This window comes from Bombina bombina, chromosome 3, assembly GCF_027579735.1.
Source record: "Bombina bombina isolate aBomBom1 chromosome 3, aBomBom1.pri, whole genome shotgun sequence".
In the NCBI taxonomy this organism is placed as follows: Eukaryota; Metazoa; Chordata; class Amphibia; order Anura; family Bombinatoridae; genus Bombina; species Bombina bombina.
The window spans coordinates 303,836,656-303,855,907 of record NC_069501.1 but is presented as its reverse complement, the minus strand read 5'-3'; the positions used below and the strand labels follow the sequence as shown (position 1 = coordinate 303,855,907).

General features: G+C 37.6%; 1 protein-coding gene across 8 annotated transcripts in view; it reads left to right on the top strand.

Annotated features, from left to right (window-relative positions):
* The window catches only part of ADGRG2 (adhesion G protein-coupled receptor G2), a 308,878-nt gene that overhangs the window by 210,583 nt on the left and 79,043 nt on the right, over positions 1–19,252 (top strand). For all 8 annotated transcript variants that reach the window (XM_053706390.1, XM_053706388.1, XM_053706386.1 and 5 more), the window contains 4 exons: positions 284–334; positions 3,303–3,365; positions 14,375–14,425; positions 16,643–16,677. In XM_053706390.1, coding sequence (XP_053562365.1) covers positions 284–334; positions 3,303–3,365; positions 14,375–14,425; positions 16,643–16,677 — 200 coding nt within the window. The remainder of the gene's footprint in view (positions 1–283; positions 335–3,302; positions 3,366–14,374; positions 14,426–16,642; positions 16,678–19,252) is intronic.

Below are 19,252 nucleotides of genomic sequence, written 5' to 3'. Positions count from 1 at the left end.
ACTAAAAAAACTTCAATATATATTTGTTATATAGGTGAATGTGATTTCTGAAGTTTAATTCAACAAAACATTGTTATAAAAGCAGTGAATCCCATCTCCTTGTCTATTTCTGTCTGTAGCTTTTCAGTAATCACATGATTTCATTAAGATTTGTAAAACATGCCTAATAAATGTGTTGTGGTAATGTACACAGCATATCAAATTCATCAGGGTAAGATTATTTCAGTTTGTAAATGTCTTCACTTTTAAACACATTTTTAATTCTTTTTATTTATTTTCCCAGTAACACAACATTTGAATAATACAGCAACAACATCAAATCTAACAATTTCAGGTAATGTGCCTTTTTTTATAATTCCTGGAGTAAACCATAGTAGTTTTTTTACTCTCTCATATGCACAGGGGCTGGACAAAATAATGTTAACATCATTATTATAGGGGTTATAATTATTTGAGTAGGCTACAGTGAAAAAACAAAACAAATGCTGCAATTATCTTTTGTTTATCTTTCCTTAGTCTGCATTCTATGCCAGTGTAGTACAAGTTGTGTTCAGAAGTGGTTAGTACAAGCAGTCAGTGAAATGGGGGACTTGTGAGAATTTTAAAGAAGAAAAATCATGGAAGCATGTTTTACAGGAGCTTCTGTAACCATAATAGCCAATTTTTGTGTGTTTCAAGAGCAACAGTCTCCATGGTTATGACTGAGAACACGTAGCATGGCAAGACTTCATCAGCAAAGAAGAATAGTGTGGGAAACTGAATGATAGGGACCATTGAACACTAACAAGGATTGTGTTCAAACAACCTAGAACTACTACAGCAAACGTGACAACAGAACTCAATATCCACCTTGAAGACTCGGTCTCCACTAAAACAGTCTGCAGGGAACTTCACAAAGCAAACATCCATGGAAAAGCTGCAACTGCTAAACCTTTAATCACAGCCAAAACTAAAATGCAAACAAAATGGTGCATCATAAAACCTGAATAGCTGAAGACAGGAAACAAGTGATATGGTATAATTATATTACAAGGAAGCATACAACTTAGACTCTCTAGTTCCAGCTGTCAAACATGGCGGTTGATTTTTGATGATTTGGGAGGCCATATCTTGGTATTCAGCTGGCCCACTATTACCCTAAATGTACTTGAACATTCTAGGTGATCAGATGCATCATGTGCTCCACATGTTGTTTCAACAACTGTAGGCAGTTTTGGAGAGCAATGTGAGAAGCAGATTCCCTCCTCCAACATACTGTGGCACAATTGGCAGATGTTCTGATAGACAATATTCAAAAGTTCTATGAATGTAATCCAAGAAGGTTGTAAGATGTGTGAAAGGCAAGTGGTGATCCAACACCTTATTAATAAAGAAATATCACCTATTTCTAAGGTGTTCACGTATTTTTTCAAACAGCTGTATGTTTCAGTACTTCTAAAAGGCAATATATGTATTTCAGGAAAATCTATTTTAGCAGACTCTGCTGACATAATATTCATTTATTAAAGAATATATTTGTGGAGGGAATTTCAACCCCTAGAAATATTGACATGATGGAAGATAGGAGGCAAATAAGCCGGCCACTTTTTATTCCTCAGCTATTGTTCACAGCATCATCTCATAGCTCAAATAATTAAGCCATTTGTATATCTGGGTCTAAGGGCTTTATTCTACAAGGGCATGCTCCATTTTTCAGGCAGTTGAAACATAAATCTCTTCTTGAGACTTATGTAAAGAAGCTGTATGGAGTTTTCCTCACACCTTTCTGAAGCAGATATAAACTGGATGTCTGTGTTTCTGCTAAGGCTATGTTTCTAAGAAAAGTTAGCTATTCAGTGTTGGCTTCTAAAGAAAGCTTATCTTTTTCAACATGATTATCTGGGCTTGAATGTTTTTTCTTGTTCTGTTTACCTTTAATTTATTTTGGAGAGTACTATCAGGGTGCGCCAAGATAAATGAAAATGTAATGATACGGACTGTAATTTTCATATCTTGGCTCAATTTCCTTTGCACTAACCGATCTTTGCTCCCTTTCATTACTGCTTTTTAATTAAGACAGTATATAGTGGGGGAAAAGGTAGGATTTCAGACTTAAGGGTCCTGTCTGTTCTCCTTTAACAATACGATAACAATTACTTTGGCCTTTGATGCACTACATTAGGTTGTGACCTCCCTTATTGGTTCAGGGGCTGTGGATGTTGTATACAATGAAGCAGAGAACCGACTGGCTCCCTGCACATAAGAGCTTTAAACTTCTGGATATGTATTGCATGAATTACTTGAATGTATAAGAACCTCTTAATGACACTAATATTTGAATACAGGAAACACTGATCAAAGTTATTGGGGCTGAACTCATAAAGTAGCAAGTATGCTGAGAGTGGCCTTTCTTCCTCTTTGCAAAATAATTTGCACAGGAGCTGAGCTATTGCTTGTGCCACTTACTCTAAATTGGTAGAAACAGAACTGATACAAGAGTGTTTATAGAGGGTGGTCTGTTTATCTACTTCAAGAAGGATCAAGAGACCGTATACTCCACCATTACCTAAATAATTTGTCCCCTCATAAGTCACGTTATATAACTGTTATTAGTATTCCTCTTAAAACTTCTACCCCTGTCCCTTTTTACCCAAGCTACTGCATATCTAGTCTCATAAGAAGCATGGGCTAAAGGAATATGAATGTTAAAATTAAACTTTCATTATTGAGATTAAAACATATATTTTAAAAATGTCCCACTTTATTTTTATTATCAAATATACTTTGTTATTTGAAAAGAAAACCTAGGTAGGTTCATGAATTTGTTAAGTTGTCTTTGTATCCCTTGTTTAAAAGGATACCTAGATAGGCCAGAAGCTACTGATTGGTGGTTGCACATTTATGCCTCATGCTATTAGGTCACCCAGTTTGTAAACTAGCTCCCAGTAGTGCATTGCTGCTTTTTCAACAAAGAATACCAAGACAATGAAGCAAATAGGAAAATAGAAGTAACTTGGAAAGTTGTTTAAAATTGTATGCTCTTTCCGAACTAAGAAATAAAAAAATTGGGTTTCATGTTTCTTTAAGTTTCAATGGCTACCTGGCTCTATAATACACTTGGTTGATTATTTAATATTTAACTAATAACAAAAATACTTTATTTGCCATCTAAATGATAAAATTGTAAGGTGGGAGGTTGTGTATGATAACACTTTTTGCTTGCATTTTGTATGGATCACTTGATGCACCTGTTGCTTATATAAATGTTCTAGGCCCAATAGAATAAAAAAAGTTAATTTTTAATACGTCTTATTTTTCTTTAGTTACGGGTCATGATGTAACCACCACTTTAGCTACTGTGACAGTACCAAACGCATCGACTACAGGTAAGTACATGCATTTTCTAACTTTATGGATCTGTTTATTTAAAGGGCATAAAGCACCACAGAGTGAGTGTAAAAGAACAGCAAAATCCTTACTTGCATCTAATGGTCTTGATCCACTTTTAAAACTGCAGAATGCTAAAACATAAACGGCTAGATTACGAGTTGTGCGTTAGGGTAAAAAAGCAGCGTTAAGAGGTCCTAACGCTGCTTTTTTATGCCCGCTGGTATTACGAGTCTTGAAGGTTTAGGGGCACCGCTCACTTTTTTGGCCTTACCGCAACACGACTTACGTAAACTTTGTAAAGTCTTTTTTCTATGGGACTTCCATAGCGCCGGTATCACTAGTCTGTCCTGGGAGGCCGAAAAGTGAGCGGTACACCCTACCCTGTCAAGAGTCCTAACGCATTTAAAAGTCAGTAGTTAAGAGTTTTATGGTACAACGCCGTAACATAAAACTCATAACTAAAGTGCTAAAAAGTACACTAACACCCATAAACTACCTATTAACCCCTAAACCGTGACCCTCCCGCATCGCAAACACTATAATTAAAATTGTAACTCCTAATTTGCCGCTCCGGACACCGCCGTCACCTAATCTGCTGACCCCAACATTGCAGACACCTTCATTATATTTATTAACCCCTAATCTGCCGCCCCCAATGTCGCCGCCACCTACCTACACTTATTAACCCCTAATCTGCCGCCCCTAATGTCGCCACCACTATAATAAACACAAAGGCGTATTTAGGTTTTGTGCTGCCCTAGGCACTCAAAATTCTGCTGCCCCATCACACACACACACACACAAAGGTTTTAGGCTTTTTTCCCCCTTAATATTTTTTTGGGTTAGTGTGTACAATGTTTTGTTCTTTTCATAACAATTCAAAAGAAAATGGGCTAGCAAAACACTTGCATACAGGTGGGTTGAATTGCATGCATCTCATACCATTTTCTCCCTGAGAGAAGGGAGAGAAAAGAAGGGGAGGGGAGAAAAGGGAGAAAAAGGAAAGAAGGAAGGGAGAGAGAGAGAGAGAAAAGTGGGGAGGGAGAGGAGAAAAGGGGGGAGGAAAGAAGGGAGGGAAAGAAAAGATTGAAAGAAGAGAGCAAGGGAGGGAGGGAAAAAAGAAGGGAGGAAGAGAGGGAGGGAGGGAAAGAAAGAAAGAAGAGAGGGAGTTGAGGGAGGGAGGGAGTGAGTTGAGGGAAAAAGGGAGAGAGGAAGGGAGGGAAAGAATAATACACTTTGAAACAATCACTGCCCTTTACATGCAACAATATACAGTAATTACCATCATTCAAGTAATGAAACCTTTTAAGTCTCGGTTTACTATTTACTCCGTGGGTTCATGAATGCAGAGAAAGCTAGGCTATTAGAGTTTATGATTAGACATCACAAGCTGATCTAAGCAGTACACAGACGCGTCCAATCTTTTAGTTACTAAGACCTGAAATAAGCACTGCGCTCGCAGACCCACCACAGCTGATAAGGGGAGGCAGCATATCGGCAAAAGGTCTTCTCCTCCAGCCTCAACTTGTAAGCATATCCCCGGGCAAGTTTCTCACCAAGAACGCTTCCACTGCAAAAATGCCGGCGACTCTAAATGAAGCAATGGTTTAAAGGAGCACTGGCTGTGAAGAGCGACCTTAATCAGTGCACGTGCCTTGTCTTCTCTGTAAAAGCCTGCACTATTTTCGCTCACTGTACTGTGTGCTGGCTTTTAGAGAGAGGATAGGGCAGATATGCTGCCCCTCCCAAATCTGCTGCCCCTCCCAAATCTGCTGCCCTATGCACCGGGCTTGTTGGTCTGGGCCATAATACACCCCTGAATAAACACATTAACCCCTAAACCGCCGCACTCCCGCCTCACAAACATTAGTTAAATATTTTTAACCCCTAATCTGCCGTCCCTAATATCGCCGCCACCTACCTACATTTATTAACCCTTAATCTGCCGCCCCCAACGTCGCTGCCACTATATTAAAGTTATTAACCCCTAAACCTAAGTCTAACCCTAAACCTAACACCCACTAACTTAAATATAATTTAAATAAATCTAAATAAATATTCCTATCATTAACTAAATTATTCCTATTTAAAACTAAATACTTACCTATAAAATAAACCCTAAGCTAGCTACAATATAACTAATAGTTACATTTTAGCTAGCTTAGGATTTATTTTTATTTTACAGGCAAGTTTGTATTTATTTTAACTAGGTAGACTAGTTATTAAATAGTTATTAACTATTTAATAACTACCTAGCTAAAATAAATACAAATTTACCTGTAAAATAAAACCTAACCTAAGTTACACTAACACCTAACACTACACTATAATTAAATAAAATAACTAAATTAAATACAATTACCTAAATTAAATTAAATTAGCTAAAGTACAAAAAAACCCCACTAAATTACAGAAAATAATAAACAAATTACAGAAATGTAAACTAATTACACCTAATCTAATAGCCCTATTAAAATAAAAAAGCCCCCTCAAAATAAAAAAAAACCCCTAGAATAAACTAAACTACCAATAGCCCTTAAAAGGGCCTTTTGCGGGGCATTGCCCCAAAGTAATCAGCTCTTTTACCAGTAAAAAAAATACAAACAACCCCCCCAACAGTAAAACCCACCACCCACACAACCAACCCCCCCAAATAAAATACTATCTAAAAAAAACTAAGCTCCCCATTGACCTGAAAAGGGCATTTGGATGGGCATTGCCCTTAAATGGGCAGTTAGCTCTTTTGCCACCCAAACCCTAATCTAAAAAATAAAACCCACCCAATACACCCTTAAAAAAACCTAACACTAACCCCCTGAAGATCGACTTACCGGGAGACGTCTTCATCCAAGCCGGGCGAAGTGGTCCTCCAGACAGGCAGAAGTCTTCATCCAAGCTGGGCAGAAGTGGTCCTCCAGACGGGCAGAAGTCTTCATCCAGACGGCATCTTCAATCTTCATCCGGAGCGGGTCCATCTTCAAGACATCCGACGCGGAGCATCCTCTTCTGGCGACGACTAAAACAGAATGAAGGTACCTTTAAGTGACGTCATCCAAGATGGCATCCCTCAGATTCCGATTGGCTGATAGAATTCTATCAGCCAATCGGAATTAAGGTAGAAAAAATCCTATTGGCTGATGCAATCAGCCAATAGGATTGAGCTCACATTCTATTGGCTGATTGGAACTTGTAAGTGCCATTTGTTACATTGTGTATTATAATTTGAAAGTATGTATATTTGAAATTAGTATTAAAGATAAACATTGATGATGACATTAGGCCACACAGTGTAATATTTCTGACAAAGATTTTAATAATCGAATAATGTTTGATTTAATATAATCTTTAAATGATAGCTCAAAGGGATAGCCTACCTAACATTAAAGGGACAGTCAAGTAAAAAAAAAACTTTCATGATTTAAATAGGGCATGTAATTTTAAACAACTTTCCAATTTACTTTTATTACCAATTTTGCTTTGTTCTCTTGGTATTCTTAGTTGAAAGCTAAACCTAGGAGGTTCATATGCTAATTTCTTAGACCTTGAAGGCCGCCTCTAATCTGAAAGCATTTTGACAGGTTTTTCACCACTAGAGGGCGTTAGTTCATGTGTTTCACATAGATAGCATTGAGCTCAGGCACGTTAAGCTCCTAGGAGTCAGCACTGATTGGCTAAAAATACATGTCTGTCAAAAGAACTGAATTAAGGGGGCAGTTTGCAGAGACATAGATACAAGGTAATCACAGAGGTAAAAAGTATTATTATAACTGTGTTGGTTATGCAAAACTGGGGAATGGGTAATAAAGGGATTATCTACCTTTTTAAACAACAAAAATTCTGGTGATTACTGTCCCTTTAAGCTGTCATGAATCAGATACAGCAGAAATTAAATTCGCCTCTTTACTGTCATGCTATTTTCAGTGTTGTTCTTCCTTCTCTTGAATTTCATTTTCATTAAGAAATGTCATCTTAAATGCCAGACCATTTTTTAACACCTGTGTAGGGGTGGTCTTTAAAACTAGACTGCAATCAGGAAGGGTTACACAGGTGCAGAGAAAAAACTGTCCCAGCTCTTAAAATATCCATTGATTGCAAATAAATACATATGATACCCTGATTACATGTTATATTCACAATTATTCTTGCTATACATATTTATACATATAGTGGTATAAATAAACACAGAAATATGAAAGACAGCATTGTTTAGAACAAAAAAAGAAGGGACATGTAAACATGTTTGCAAAAGATTTCTGACATAACATATATTTATACAGGGAGTGCAGAATTATTAGGCAAATGAGTATTTTGACCACATCATCCTCTTTATGCATGTTGTCTTACTCCAAGCTGTATAGGCTTGAAAGCCTACTACCAATTAAGCATATTAGGTGATGTGCATCTCTGTAATGAGAAGGGGTGTGGTCTAATGACATCAACACCCTATATCAGGTGTGCATAATTATTAGGCAACTTCCTTTCCTTTGGCAAAATGGGTCAAAAGAAGGACTTGACAGGCTCAGAAAAGTCAAAAATAGTGAGATATCTTGCAGAGGGATGCAGCACTCTTAAAATTGCAAAGCTTCTGAAGCGTGATCATCGAACAATCAAGCGTTTCATTCAAAATAGTCAACAGGGTCGCAAGAAGCGTGTGGAAAAACCAAGGCGCAAAATAACTGCCCATGAACTGAGAAAAGTCAAGCGTGCAGCTGCCAAGATGCCACTTGCCACCAGTTTGGCCATATTTCAGAGCTGCAACATCACTGGAGTGCCCAAAAGCACAAGGTGTGCAATACTCAGAGACATGGCCAAGGTAAGAAAGGCTGAAAGACGACCACCACTGAACAAGACACACAAGCTGAAACGTCAAGACTGGGCCAAGAAATATCTCAAGACTGATTTTTCTAAGGTTTTATGGACTGATGAAATGAGAGTGAGTCTTGATGGGCCAGATGGATGGGCCCGTGGCTGGATTGGTAAAGGGCAGAGAGCTCCAGTCCGACTCCCGCCAGCAAGGTGGAGGTGGAGTACTGGTTTGGGCTTTGTATCATCAAAGATGAGCTTGTGGGGCCTTTTCGGGTTGAGGATGGAGTCAAGCTCAACTCCCAGTCCTACTGCCAGTTTCTGGAAGACACCTTCTTCAAGCAGTGGTACAGGAAGAAGCCTGCATCCTTCAAGAAAAACATGATTTTCATGCAGGACAATGCTCCATCACACGCGTCCAAGTACTCCACAGCGTGGCTGGCAAGAAAGGGTATAAAAGAAGAAAATCTAATGACATGGCCTCCTTGTTCACCTGATCTGAACCCCATTGAGAACCTGTGGTCCATCATCAAATGTGAGATTTACAAGGAGGGAAAACAGTACACCTCTCTGAACAGTGTCTGGGAGGCTGTGGTTGCTGCTGCACGCAATGTTGATGGTGAACAGATCAAAACACTGAAAGAATCCATGGATGGCAGGCTTTTGAGTGTCCTTGCAAAGAAAGGTGGCTATATTGGTCACTGATTTGTTTTTGTTTTGTTTTTGAATGTCAGAAATGTATATTTGTGAATGTTGAGATGTTATATTGGTTTCACTAGTAAAAATAAATAATTGAAATGGGTATATATTTGTTTTTTGTTAAGTTGTCTAATAATTATGCACAGTAATAGTCACCTGCACACACAGATATCCCCCTAAAATAGCTATAACTAAAAACAAACTAAAAACTACTTCCAAAACTATTCAGCTTTGATATTAATTAGTTTTTTGGGTTCATTGAGAACATGGTTGTTGTTCAATAATAAAATTAATCCTCAAAAATACAACTTGCCTAATAATTCTGCACTCCCTGTAGTCTTCTGTTTGTTCAATCAGGAGTCAGCACTGATTGGCTAAAAATACATGTCTGTCAAAAGAACTGAATTAAGGGGGCAGTTTGCAGAGGCATAGATACAAGGTAATCACAGAGGTAAAAAGTATTATTATAACTGTGTTGGTTATGCAAAACTGGGGAATGGGTAATAAAGGGATTATCTACCTTTTTAAACAACAAAAATTCTGGTGTTTACTGTCCCTTTAAGCTGTCATGAATCAGATACAGCAGAAATTAAAATCGCCTCTTTACTGTCATGCTATTTTCAGTGTTGTTCTTCCCTCTCTTGAATTTCATTTTCATTAAGAAATGTCATCTTAAATGCCAGACCATTTTTTAACACCTGTGTAGGGGTGGTCTTTAAAACTAGACTGCAATCAGGAAGGGTTACACAGGTGCAGAGAAAAAACTGTCCCAGCTCTTAAAATATCCATTGATTGCAAATAAATACATATGATACCCTGATTACATGCTATATTCACAATTATTCTTGCTCAGAATAATTATATATTTACACTATATACATATAGTGGTATAAATAAACACAGAAATATGAAAGACAGCATTGTTTAGAACAAAAAAAGAAGGGACATGTAAACATGTTTGCAAAAGATTTCTGACATAACATATATTTATACAGGGAGTGCAGAATTAGTAGGCAAATGAGTATTTTGACCACATCATCCTCTTTATGCATGTTGTCTTACTCCAAGCTGTATAGGCTCGAAAGCCTACTACCAATTAAGCATATTAGGTGATGTGCATCTCTGTAATGAGAAGGGGTGTGGTCTAATGACATCAACACCCTATATCAGGTGTGCATAATTATTAGGCAACTTCCTTTCCTTTGGCAAAATGGGTCAAAAGAAGGACTTGACAGGCTCAGAAAAGTCAAAAATAGTGAGATATCTTGCAGAGGGATGCAGCACTCTTAAAATTGCAAAGCTTCTGAAGCGTGATCATCGATCAATCAAGCGTTTCATTCAAAATAGTTAACAGGGTCGCAAGAAGCGTGTGGAAAAACCAAGGCGCAAAATAACTGCCCATGAACTGAGAAAAGTCAAGCGTGCAGCTGCCAAGATGCCACTTGCCACCAGTTTGGCCATATTTCAGAGCTGCAACATCACTGGAGTGCCCAAAAGCACAAGGTGTGCAATACTCAGAGACATGGCCAAGGTAAGAAAGGCTGAAAGATGACCACCACTGAACAAGACACACAAGCTAAAACGTCAAGACTGGGCCAAGAAATATCTCAAGACTGATTTTTCTAAGGTTTTATGGACTGATAAAATGAGAGTGAGTCTTGATGGGCCAGATGGATGGGCCCGTGGCTGGATTGGTAAAGGGCAGAGAGCTCCAGTCCGACTCCCGCCAGCAAGGTGGAGGTGGAGTACTGGTTTGGGCTGGTATCATCAAAGATGAGCTTGTGGGGCCTTTTCGGGTTGAGGATGGAGTCGAGCTCAACTCCCAGTCCTACTGCCAGTTTCTGGAAGACACCTTCTTCAAGCAGTGGTCTGCATCCTTCAAGAAAAACATGATTTTCATGCAGGACAATGCTCCATCACATGCGTCCAAGTACTCCACAGCGTGGCTGGCAAGAAAGGGTATAAAAGAAGAAAATCTAATGACATGGCCTCCTTGTTCACCTGATCTGAACCCCATTGAGAACCTGTGGTTCATCATCAAATGTGAGATTTACAAGGAGGGAAAACAGTACACCTCTCTGAACAGTGTCTGGGAGGCTGTGGTTGCTGCTGCACGCAATGTTGATGGTGAACAGATCAAAACACTGACAGAATCCATGGATGGCAGGCTTTTGAGTGTCCTTGCAAAGAAAGGTGGCTATATTGGTCACTGATTTGTTTTTGAATGTCAGAAATGTATATTTGTGAATGTTGAGATGTTATATTGGTTTCACTAGTAAAAATAAATAATTGAAATGGGTATATATTTGTTTTTTGTTAAGTTGCCTAATAATTATGCACAGTAATAGTCACCTGCACACACAGATATCCCCCTAAAATAGCTATAACTAAAAACAAACTAAAAACTACTTCCAAAACTATTCAGCTTTGATATTAATGAGTTTTTTGGGTTCATTGAGAACATGGTTGTTGTTCAATAATAAAATTAATCCTCAAAAATACAACTTGCCTAATAATTCTGCACTCCCTGTACAAGTATGTGCACAGATATATGTACAAATTCTAGCATTAAAAATCATTTAAAAAAAAAAAAGAAAAATCATTAGATAGGCATATCATGATTTCTAGAAATACAAATACACATTCATTTATATGAAAACATCATATACAGTATTATATTTTTTGTATAACAAATAAATAAAAAAACAACTTTCTGTGAGATATTGTTTGTGCATGTTTAAATCTAGCTAAGGAGGTGGTGTTGGTATTTTACTTTCCTCTCATTGCATCTTTCAACACATACAGCCCTTCTCTTCCCTCACATTTTCTTAATTCGAAACACACGATTCGCTTATTCTCTCCCCTCTCTATACGTGTTGCAGTCATATACCACCCCCTGGCTCCTCAACTCTATTTCTATATCACTTTGCCGCCTGGCTACCTTATTTCCTTTTCTCAGATACCCCTGCCCTCATTATTGGCGACTTCAACCTCCCTGTTGATAATCCCACTGCCTCCTCTGCAAAACAACTTCTGCAACTCACTTCCTCTTTCGGCCTGTCACAATAGACTGACTCTCCCACTCACAAAGATGGTCACTCCCTTGATCTGATTTTCAGCTATTGATGCACTATCTCAAACTTCACAAACTCCCCTTTTCCTCTTTCTGACCATAACCTCCTCGCTTGTAACATCACTTCCCTCCCTACAACTCTCCCTCCTTCTACACCTCACATCTTTAACCTTTCCCTCAGCACTGGTATAGTTCCCACATCTCTTATACATGCACTGGTCACACCTATCCTCAAAAACACGTCTCTCAATTCAACCTCCCCATCCAACCACCGCCCTATTTCCCTACTCCCTCTTGCCTCAAAGCTTTCTTGAAAAGCAATTATATGCAGTCTATCCCATTTCCTTACATTAAACTTCCTCCTTGAACCCACTGCACTCTAGATTTTGCCCTCTACACTCCACAGAGACAGCAATTGTTAAGGTTACCAACGACCTACTTACACCAAAATCCAAAGGCCACTTTTCTCTGCTTATCCTCCTTGATCTGTCTGCAGCTTTTGATACTGTCAGCCACCCTCTTTTGCTCCAAACCCTCCATTCCTTTGGCATCTGCAACACAGATTTCTCATGGTTCTCTTCCTATTTGTCTAACCGTACATTTAGTGTAGCCTTCTCTGGGGCATCCTCTGACCTGTTACCTCTTTCTGTTGGGGTACAGCAAAGCTCAGTCCCCTTCTCTTCTAAATTTACACATCATCATTAGGTTCCTTAATAAAGTCTCACGGGTTTCATTATCATTTGTATGCCGACGACACCCGAATCTACCTCTCTGCACCAGAACTATCTCCTTCCTTGCTAACCCATGTCACTAACTGTCTCTCTCATATCTAATCTTGGATGTCCTCTCACTACCTCAAGCTAAATCTCTCCAAAACTGAGCTCCTTATTTTCCCTCCCTTCTTCCAAAATCTCCACACACCATTTCTCTATAACTGTTGATAACTCCATCATTACCCCAACCCCACATGCCCAATGTCTTGGGGTCACACTTGACTCAGATCTCTCTTTCACTCCTCACATTCAGTCCTTGGCTAACGTCTGCTGCTTCCACCTTAAAAACATCTCTAAAATTAGACATTTCCTTACACAAGACACAAATAAGATTTTAATCCACTCTCTCATCCTGTCCCGCCTCGACTACTGCAACTCCACCCTCTCTGGTCTCCCTAGCTGCCGCCTAGCTCCTTTACAATCCATAATGGATGCCTCTGCCAGGCTCATCTTCCTTACACGTCGCTCTTCATCTGCTCCACCTCTCAGCCAATCCCTTCACTGGCTTCCTCTTGCCTCCAGGATTAAACACAAAATTTCTCTCTGACACACAAATCTCTGAACTGCACTGCTCCCCCCTACATCTCAGACCTTGTCTCCAGATACTCTCCCACCCATCCCCTTTGCTCCACTCATGATCTCCTACTCTCCTCCTCTCTTGTTACCTCCTAACATTCCCGTGTACAAGATTTTTCCAGACTGGCTCCCATCTTATGGAATTTTCTGCCTCGCTCCACAAGACTCTCCCCTAGTTTTGAAACTTCAAGCGCTTCCTGAAGACTCTACTATTCAGGAATACATACAACCTACACTAACCTTCCTATCTCCACTGCTATCCACTTATACCCCATAGCATGTAAGCCTATGAGCCCAGCTGTTTGTAGTTCACATTCATAAGAGCCGGCTACAACAGTGCAACTCTCGGCAGGGCCCTGTACCCACTTGACCCCTGTAAATGTTATTTTGTATACCATGTTCATAGCGCTGCGGAATCTGTTGGCGCTCTACAAATACCTGATAATAATAATATTTATTGGACATTAACAGATAAAAAAATAAAAGATTAGATTTAGAGAAATGTGCTTGTTCATGGACAGTATTGAAATGGTATAAAGTTGGAAAAAACAGAATATCCACGACATTGATGACTCTTATTTATCAACAGTCGGAATGCTCATCGCGCTGTATTTGGCGCGCGTGTTTTTGACAGACTTTTTAATAAATAAGGCAGTCATATGTAGATTTGCCGGAGCGTATTGACTCCAACGATTGCGTTGAGATTGACGCAATGATAAATCGGCCACAATGACTGAATGAAGAGTTAGAATACAGCTGAATTGATTTTCTGTTTAAATTCATGAAGAGAGAAAACAAGGCACACGTATAACTTGATTTGCTTTACACAGAAACCGTACAGTCTCCATTTAAGTCCAAACATTAGGTATATTAGGTTAACAAGATGATTCTCAATATCAGTAAAATCATATCTCAGTAACATTCTTGTGTAAAAAACAATCCAAACTAAATCTACATTTAATATGGATTCTGGTTTGTAAAATATATTTCTGTATTAGAATGTTGATGCAAAATTACTGTGGTTTTTGTTTTTCTTTTATAATCCAACTTCTACAAAATATCTTTTAATATTGATTTTCAGAATGCCCATCAGGTGAAGATTGTCCTTTATCACCTTTCTGCAATGCTTCTGGTTAGTTCCTTGATATATATTTATTTGTTATTTGTTAACAGCATTCATGTTTAAAAGAAAAAGTAAATATTATTTAAGTCTATGTTTTATTCACCATATACTGCATATAGCAATAATATTTATAGTGGGAAGTGCAAATGCATAAAATGTAATGGAAAATGTTAATGTCGAAGAATGCTCTATCCTGTTGCTGTGTAGTCACGTTGCTTGCTTCCTTCATGTGACGGATAGCTATAATGTTCCTTAAAGGGACATTTAACACTTTGAGATGGTAATATAAAATGGTAAATCACATATATAAAAAGAAGTCTGCAATATACTTTCATTATTTATTTTGTCCCCTTTTCCTGTAATTCCATTCTGAAATTCTGAGCTTTTCAGTTCCTGTTAGAAATGGAAGTGCAGAGCACTGTTATATTCTACCCAGCGATTGGCTGCACACTCTAGTGACCTACAGACCTACCAAACCTGTTCCTGGCCTAACCTAAAACCCTCACAGTTGGGATCTAATTGTGTGTGTGAGTGTGACTACACTGCATAAGGAAATTACACAGAAAGCCTAACATAAAAAGGCAAATAATAAAGTGCTGTAGCATTTTCTTATTGCACTGTTGCTTGCAGAGAACTATGTATCTGACCCCTACAAGGGGATTAAACATACTGTATATTTAAGGTCAGCTCTGGATTGACAATGCATTACAGGCCTGGGGGCCGATTTATCAAGGCCCAAATGGCCCCTGATGCCCCTGCTTCAGCATGAGACTTCAGGCTCGCCGGAATCAAACTGGTCCGCTGCCTCTGGGGCTGTGGACATCAATCTGCCCGATCCTATACGATCAGGTTGATTGACACCCCCTGCTAGTGGCCAATTGGCCGCAAATCTGCAGGGGTCGGCATTGCACAAGCAGTTCACCAGAACTGCTTGTGCAATGTTAAATGCCGACAGCGTATGCTGTTGGCAATCAGTGATGTCTGTCGGACATGATACGCTACAGCATATCATGTCGGACAGATATTGATAAATCAGCCCCCTGGAGTTAAACACAGCTACTGAGCCAATCAGGGGTGGCATATGTGAGTCTTTGTTTTACTATGTGTTTAATGCTCTAGTGGAATATAGCATTTTATTATTGCCCATGTATGTCCATAAATCTCCATGTGTAAATATGTGTATATAATGCAGTGGATTTTTAAATTTGCTTTTGAACTGAGCTTTTGAGCTTGCTTTAGCCAATGATTTGGTATCCATTTATATTTATATTTGATCATATGAAAGAATAATGTTTTTTTTATTATTATTATTATCATCCTCATCATTTATTTGTAATGTGCCACCAAATTCTGTAGTGCTAGGTACACGAGACAGTGCAGATTGACACGGATTTAAAGTAAAAAAAAGATACATAAATCAGACTAAACAAAAAAAGCAAATTAATGCAAGAGGAGGAGGGCACTGCTACAAAAAAACTTGCAATAATTTTGATTAAAATTACATTTTTAAAGTAATTCAGAGAAGAGGAGGAGGGCACTGCTACAAAAAACTTGCAATCATTTTGATTAAAATTACATTTTTAAAGTAATTCAGAGACAGCAAATGTTTTGTAAAGTTTAGTTGAGTACCTCTTTCTAGTAAAAAAAATAGCAACTCTTTAACAGTTGATACTGTAATTTTATAAAGGACAAAAGACTAAAGGGACATTAAAAAAAATCCATCCTATATGTAAAAGAGACACCATTTGAACATGGTAAACTTTTTATTAACTAATTTTGGAGCATCAGGATATGCATGCGACAGTTGCTGGTTGATAAGGGCAATTTTTGCAGGTTTATTGAAAGAGAGAAACTCTCCACACATGACACAAACACATTTTTAGCACAAAAACATTTAACTATAAGATAATACAAACTAGATTTTACAATAACCTCATTTAGATGCAACAAACTGACTGCAAAGTCACATTAGCCATCTTGTGTAGCAGTGAAAGGCCGGGAAGGTTGAGGGTTGAATGTTTGACAAGTAAAACTCTATTCAGCACAAACATATATTGTTCAAATAATGAATCACAAGTTAATTTACTTATTTAAATAGAAGAAAACCTGATAAATATCATTCAAATAGATTCGAAAGAAGAAAATGTACTATTGCAACCATGTGTCACATATAATTTATCAATGAGAGGATGCAGTGCTGAAGATAGGTTTTGCTTTGTTTTTCAGCTGTCTATGCAGTCACGTTTAACACATCTGATCATGTAAGTATTCCAGCTCTAGATGATTGCCTGTTCCCTCAAATCTGTCCTTCTAGGCCTGGGCCTAATTAAAGGGAGAGAGCTAGCTAACTTTCCAAGTTACATCTGTAATCAAATATACATCTTTACCTTGATATCCTTTGTTAAAATGTAGCTTCTTTCCATGAGGATATTTGTTTGGATACAAAAAGAAAAAAGCAATTATGACAATAAAAGTAAATTGGAAAGTTGTTTAAAATTATGTGCCATATCTAAATCCTGACAGAAAAAACTTGGGATTTTACAATAGCAATAATATATACATACATTTAATTGGAAATGCAATTGTAATTTTTGTGACCTAACTAGGGTTTTAATGTTATCTTGTTCCGGAACATTTCTTAAGGTGTGTTATTTTACTTCTTGGTTTGTTTAAATACTTGGACAGAAACAAACAAACAATAATTTCCTGTCTGTAAAATTGTGTCATATCTCGAGAAAAAAATTAAATTGCAAAACAATAGTGCGTGTACCACAGGTTACAGTAAATGTGTATGTGCTGTACGGTGCATTTCAGGGAAATTACCTCATGTTTTTGTACTGTTATCAACTTATGATTACAGAAAGCATTTGTTTATGATAAGAGTGTTAATGTTGAATTAATGTTTTGGGAATACATCAATCTAATATATATATATATATATATATATATATATATATATATATATATATATATATATATATATATATAAAAATATATATATATATATATATATATATATATAGTTTAAAGGTGAAATTGCATGCGTATGAAAGAACTGCATGTTAAATTATTTTTCTTGCATGAATAGAAAGGAGGACATGCATGTTTGTACTTAACTCATGACTGCTGTATTAAAATGATGTTAACCACTTTGAGATTGTACTATAAAATGTTAAATTGTTGTAGTAAAACAATGTGATATACGTTTATAATTTATTTTGTCTCACTTTCCTGTAATTTAACTACTAAAATTGTAAGCTGTCTAGTTCCCTATTGTTACTTTAAATTAATGGTTGCTACCATGTTGAAACTTAGATTTCTCTTATCCAATCTCTAATATCTTCTGCTAGTGACAGTTAGGAAGAGAAAAAGTGCACATGCAATGGCCGTGTCAAATATAACAATGTTAAAGTAACATTTTATCAGGTTTTACAGTCTTTTTTACATTAGTGCATTCCATACAAGCCATTGTTTGAACACTTTATCCATCCCTAAAAGATTAGATACAGGAAAGATATTGAAGTAATTTATAGAAACTCACAGCCAGATTACGAGTTTTGCGTTATGGCTGGCTCACTAATTACTTGTACATTATTTTCACCGCTCACCTTTAATAGCGCTGCTATTACAGGTTTGCAAAAAAAGGCTTGTGCGGGCGATATGGTTGCATTGAGCTCCATACCGCACCCAAATACATGCACAATTTCCCCCGTAACGCAGCCCCATTGATGTCTATGGGGAAAAAATGTGTGTTTAAACCTAACACAAACCCCGAGTCTAAACACCCCTAATCTGCTGCCCCGACATTGCTGACACCTACATTATACTTATTAACCCCTAATCTGCCGCCCCCAATGTCGCCGCCGCCTACATAAATTTATTAACCCCTAATCTGCCGCCCCAATGTCGCTACCGCCACTATACTAAAGTTATTAACCCCTAAACCTCTGGCCTCCCACATCACTAACACTAAATAAATATATTAACCCCTAACGTAACCCTAAATCTAATCCTAACCCTAACACCCCTAACTTTAAAATAATTCTAAATAAAACTTACTATTAATAACTAATTCCTATTTAAAACTAAATACTTACTTACCTGTAAAATAAACCCTAAGCTAGCTACAGTATAACTAATAGTTACATTGTATCTATCTTAGGTTTATTTTTATTTCACAGCTAAGTTTGTATTTATTTTAACTATTAACTATTTACTAGCTACCTAGTTAAAATAAATACAAAGTTACCTGTAAAATAAAACCTAACCTGAGTTACACTAACACCTAACATTACAATAAAATTAAATAAATTAAATTCACAAAATACATCTATCTAAATTACAAAAAAATAAACACTAAATTACACAAAATAATTTTTTTTTATCAAAAATAAAAATGAATTACGCCTAATCTAATAGCCCTATCAAAATAAACCCCCCAAAATAAAAAAAACCCTAGCCTACACTAAACTGCCAATGGCCCTTAAAAGGGCCTTTTGTGGGGCATTGCCCCAAAGAAATCAGCTCTTTTAACTGTAAAAAAAATATATAAACAACCCCCAACACTAAAACCCACCACCCACACAACCAAACCCCCCAAATAAAATCCTATCTAAATAAACCTAAGCTCCCCATTGCCCTGAAAAGGGCATTTGGATGGGCATTGCCCTTAAAAGGGCATTTAGCTCTTTTTACATTGCCCAAAACCCTAAGCTAAAAATAAAACCCACCCAATAAACCCTTAAAAAACCTAACACTAACCCCAGACGATCCACTTACAGTTTTTGAAGACCGGAAATCCATCTTCATCCAGGCAGCAGAAGTCTTCATCCAAGC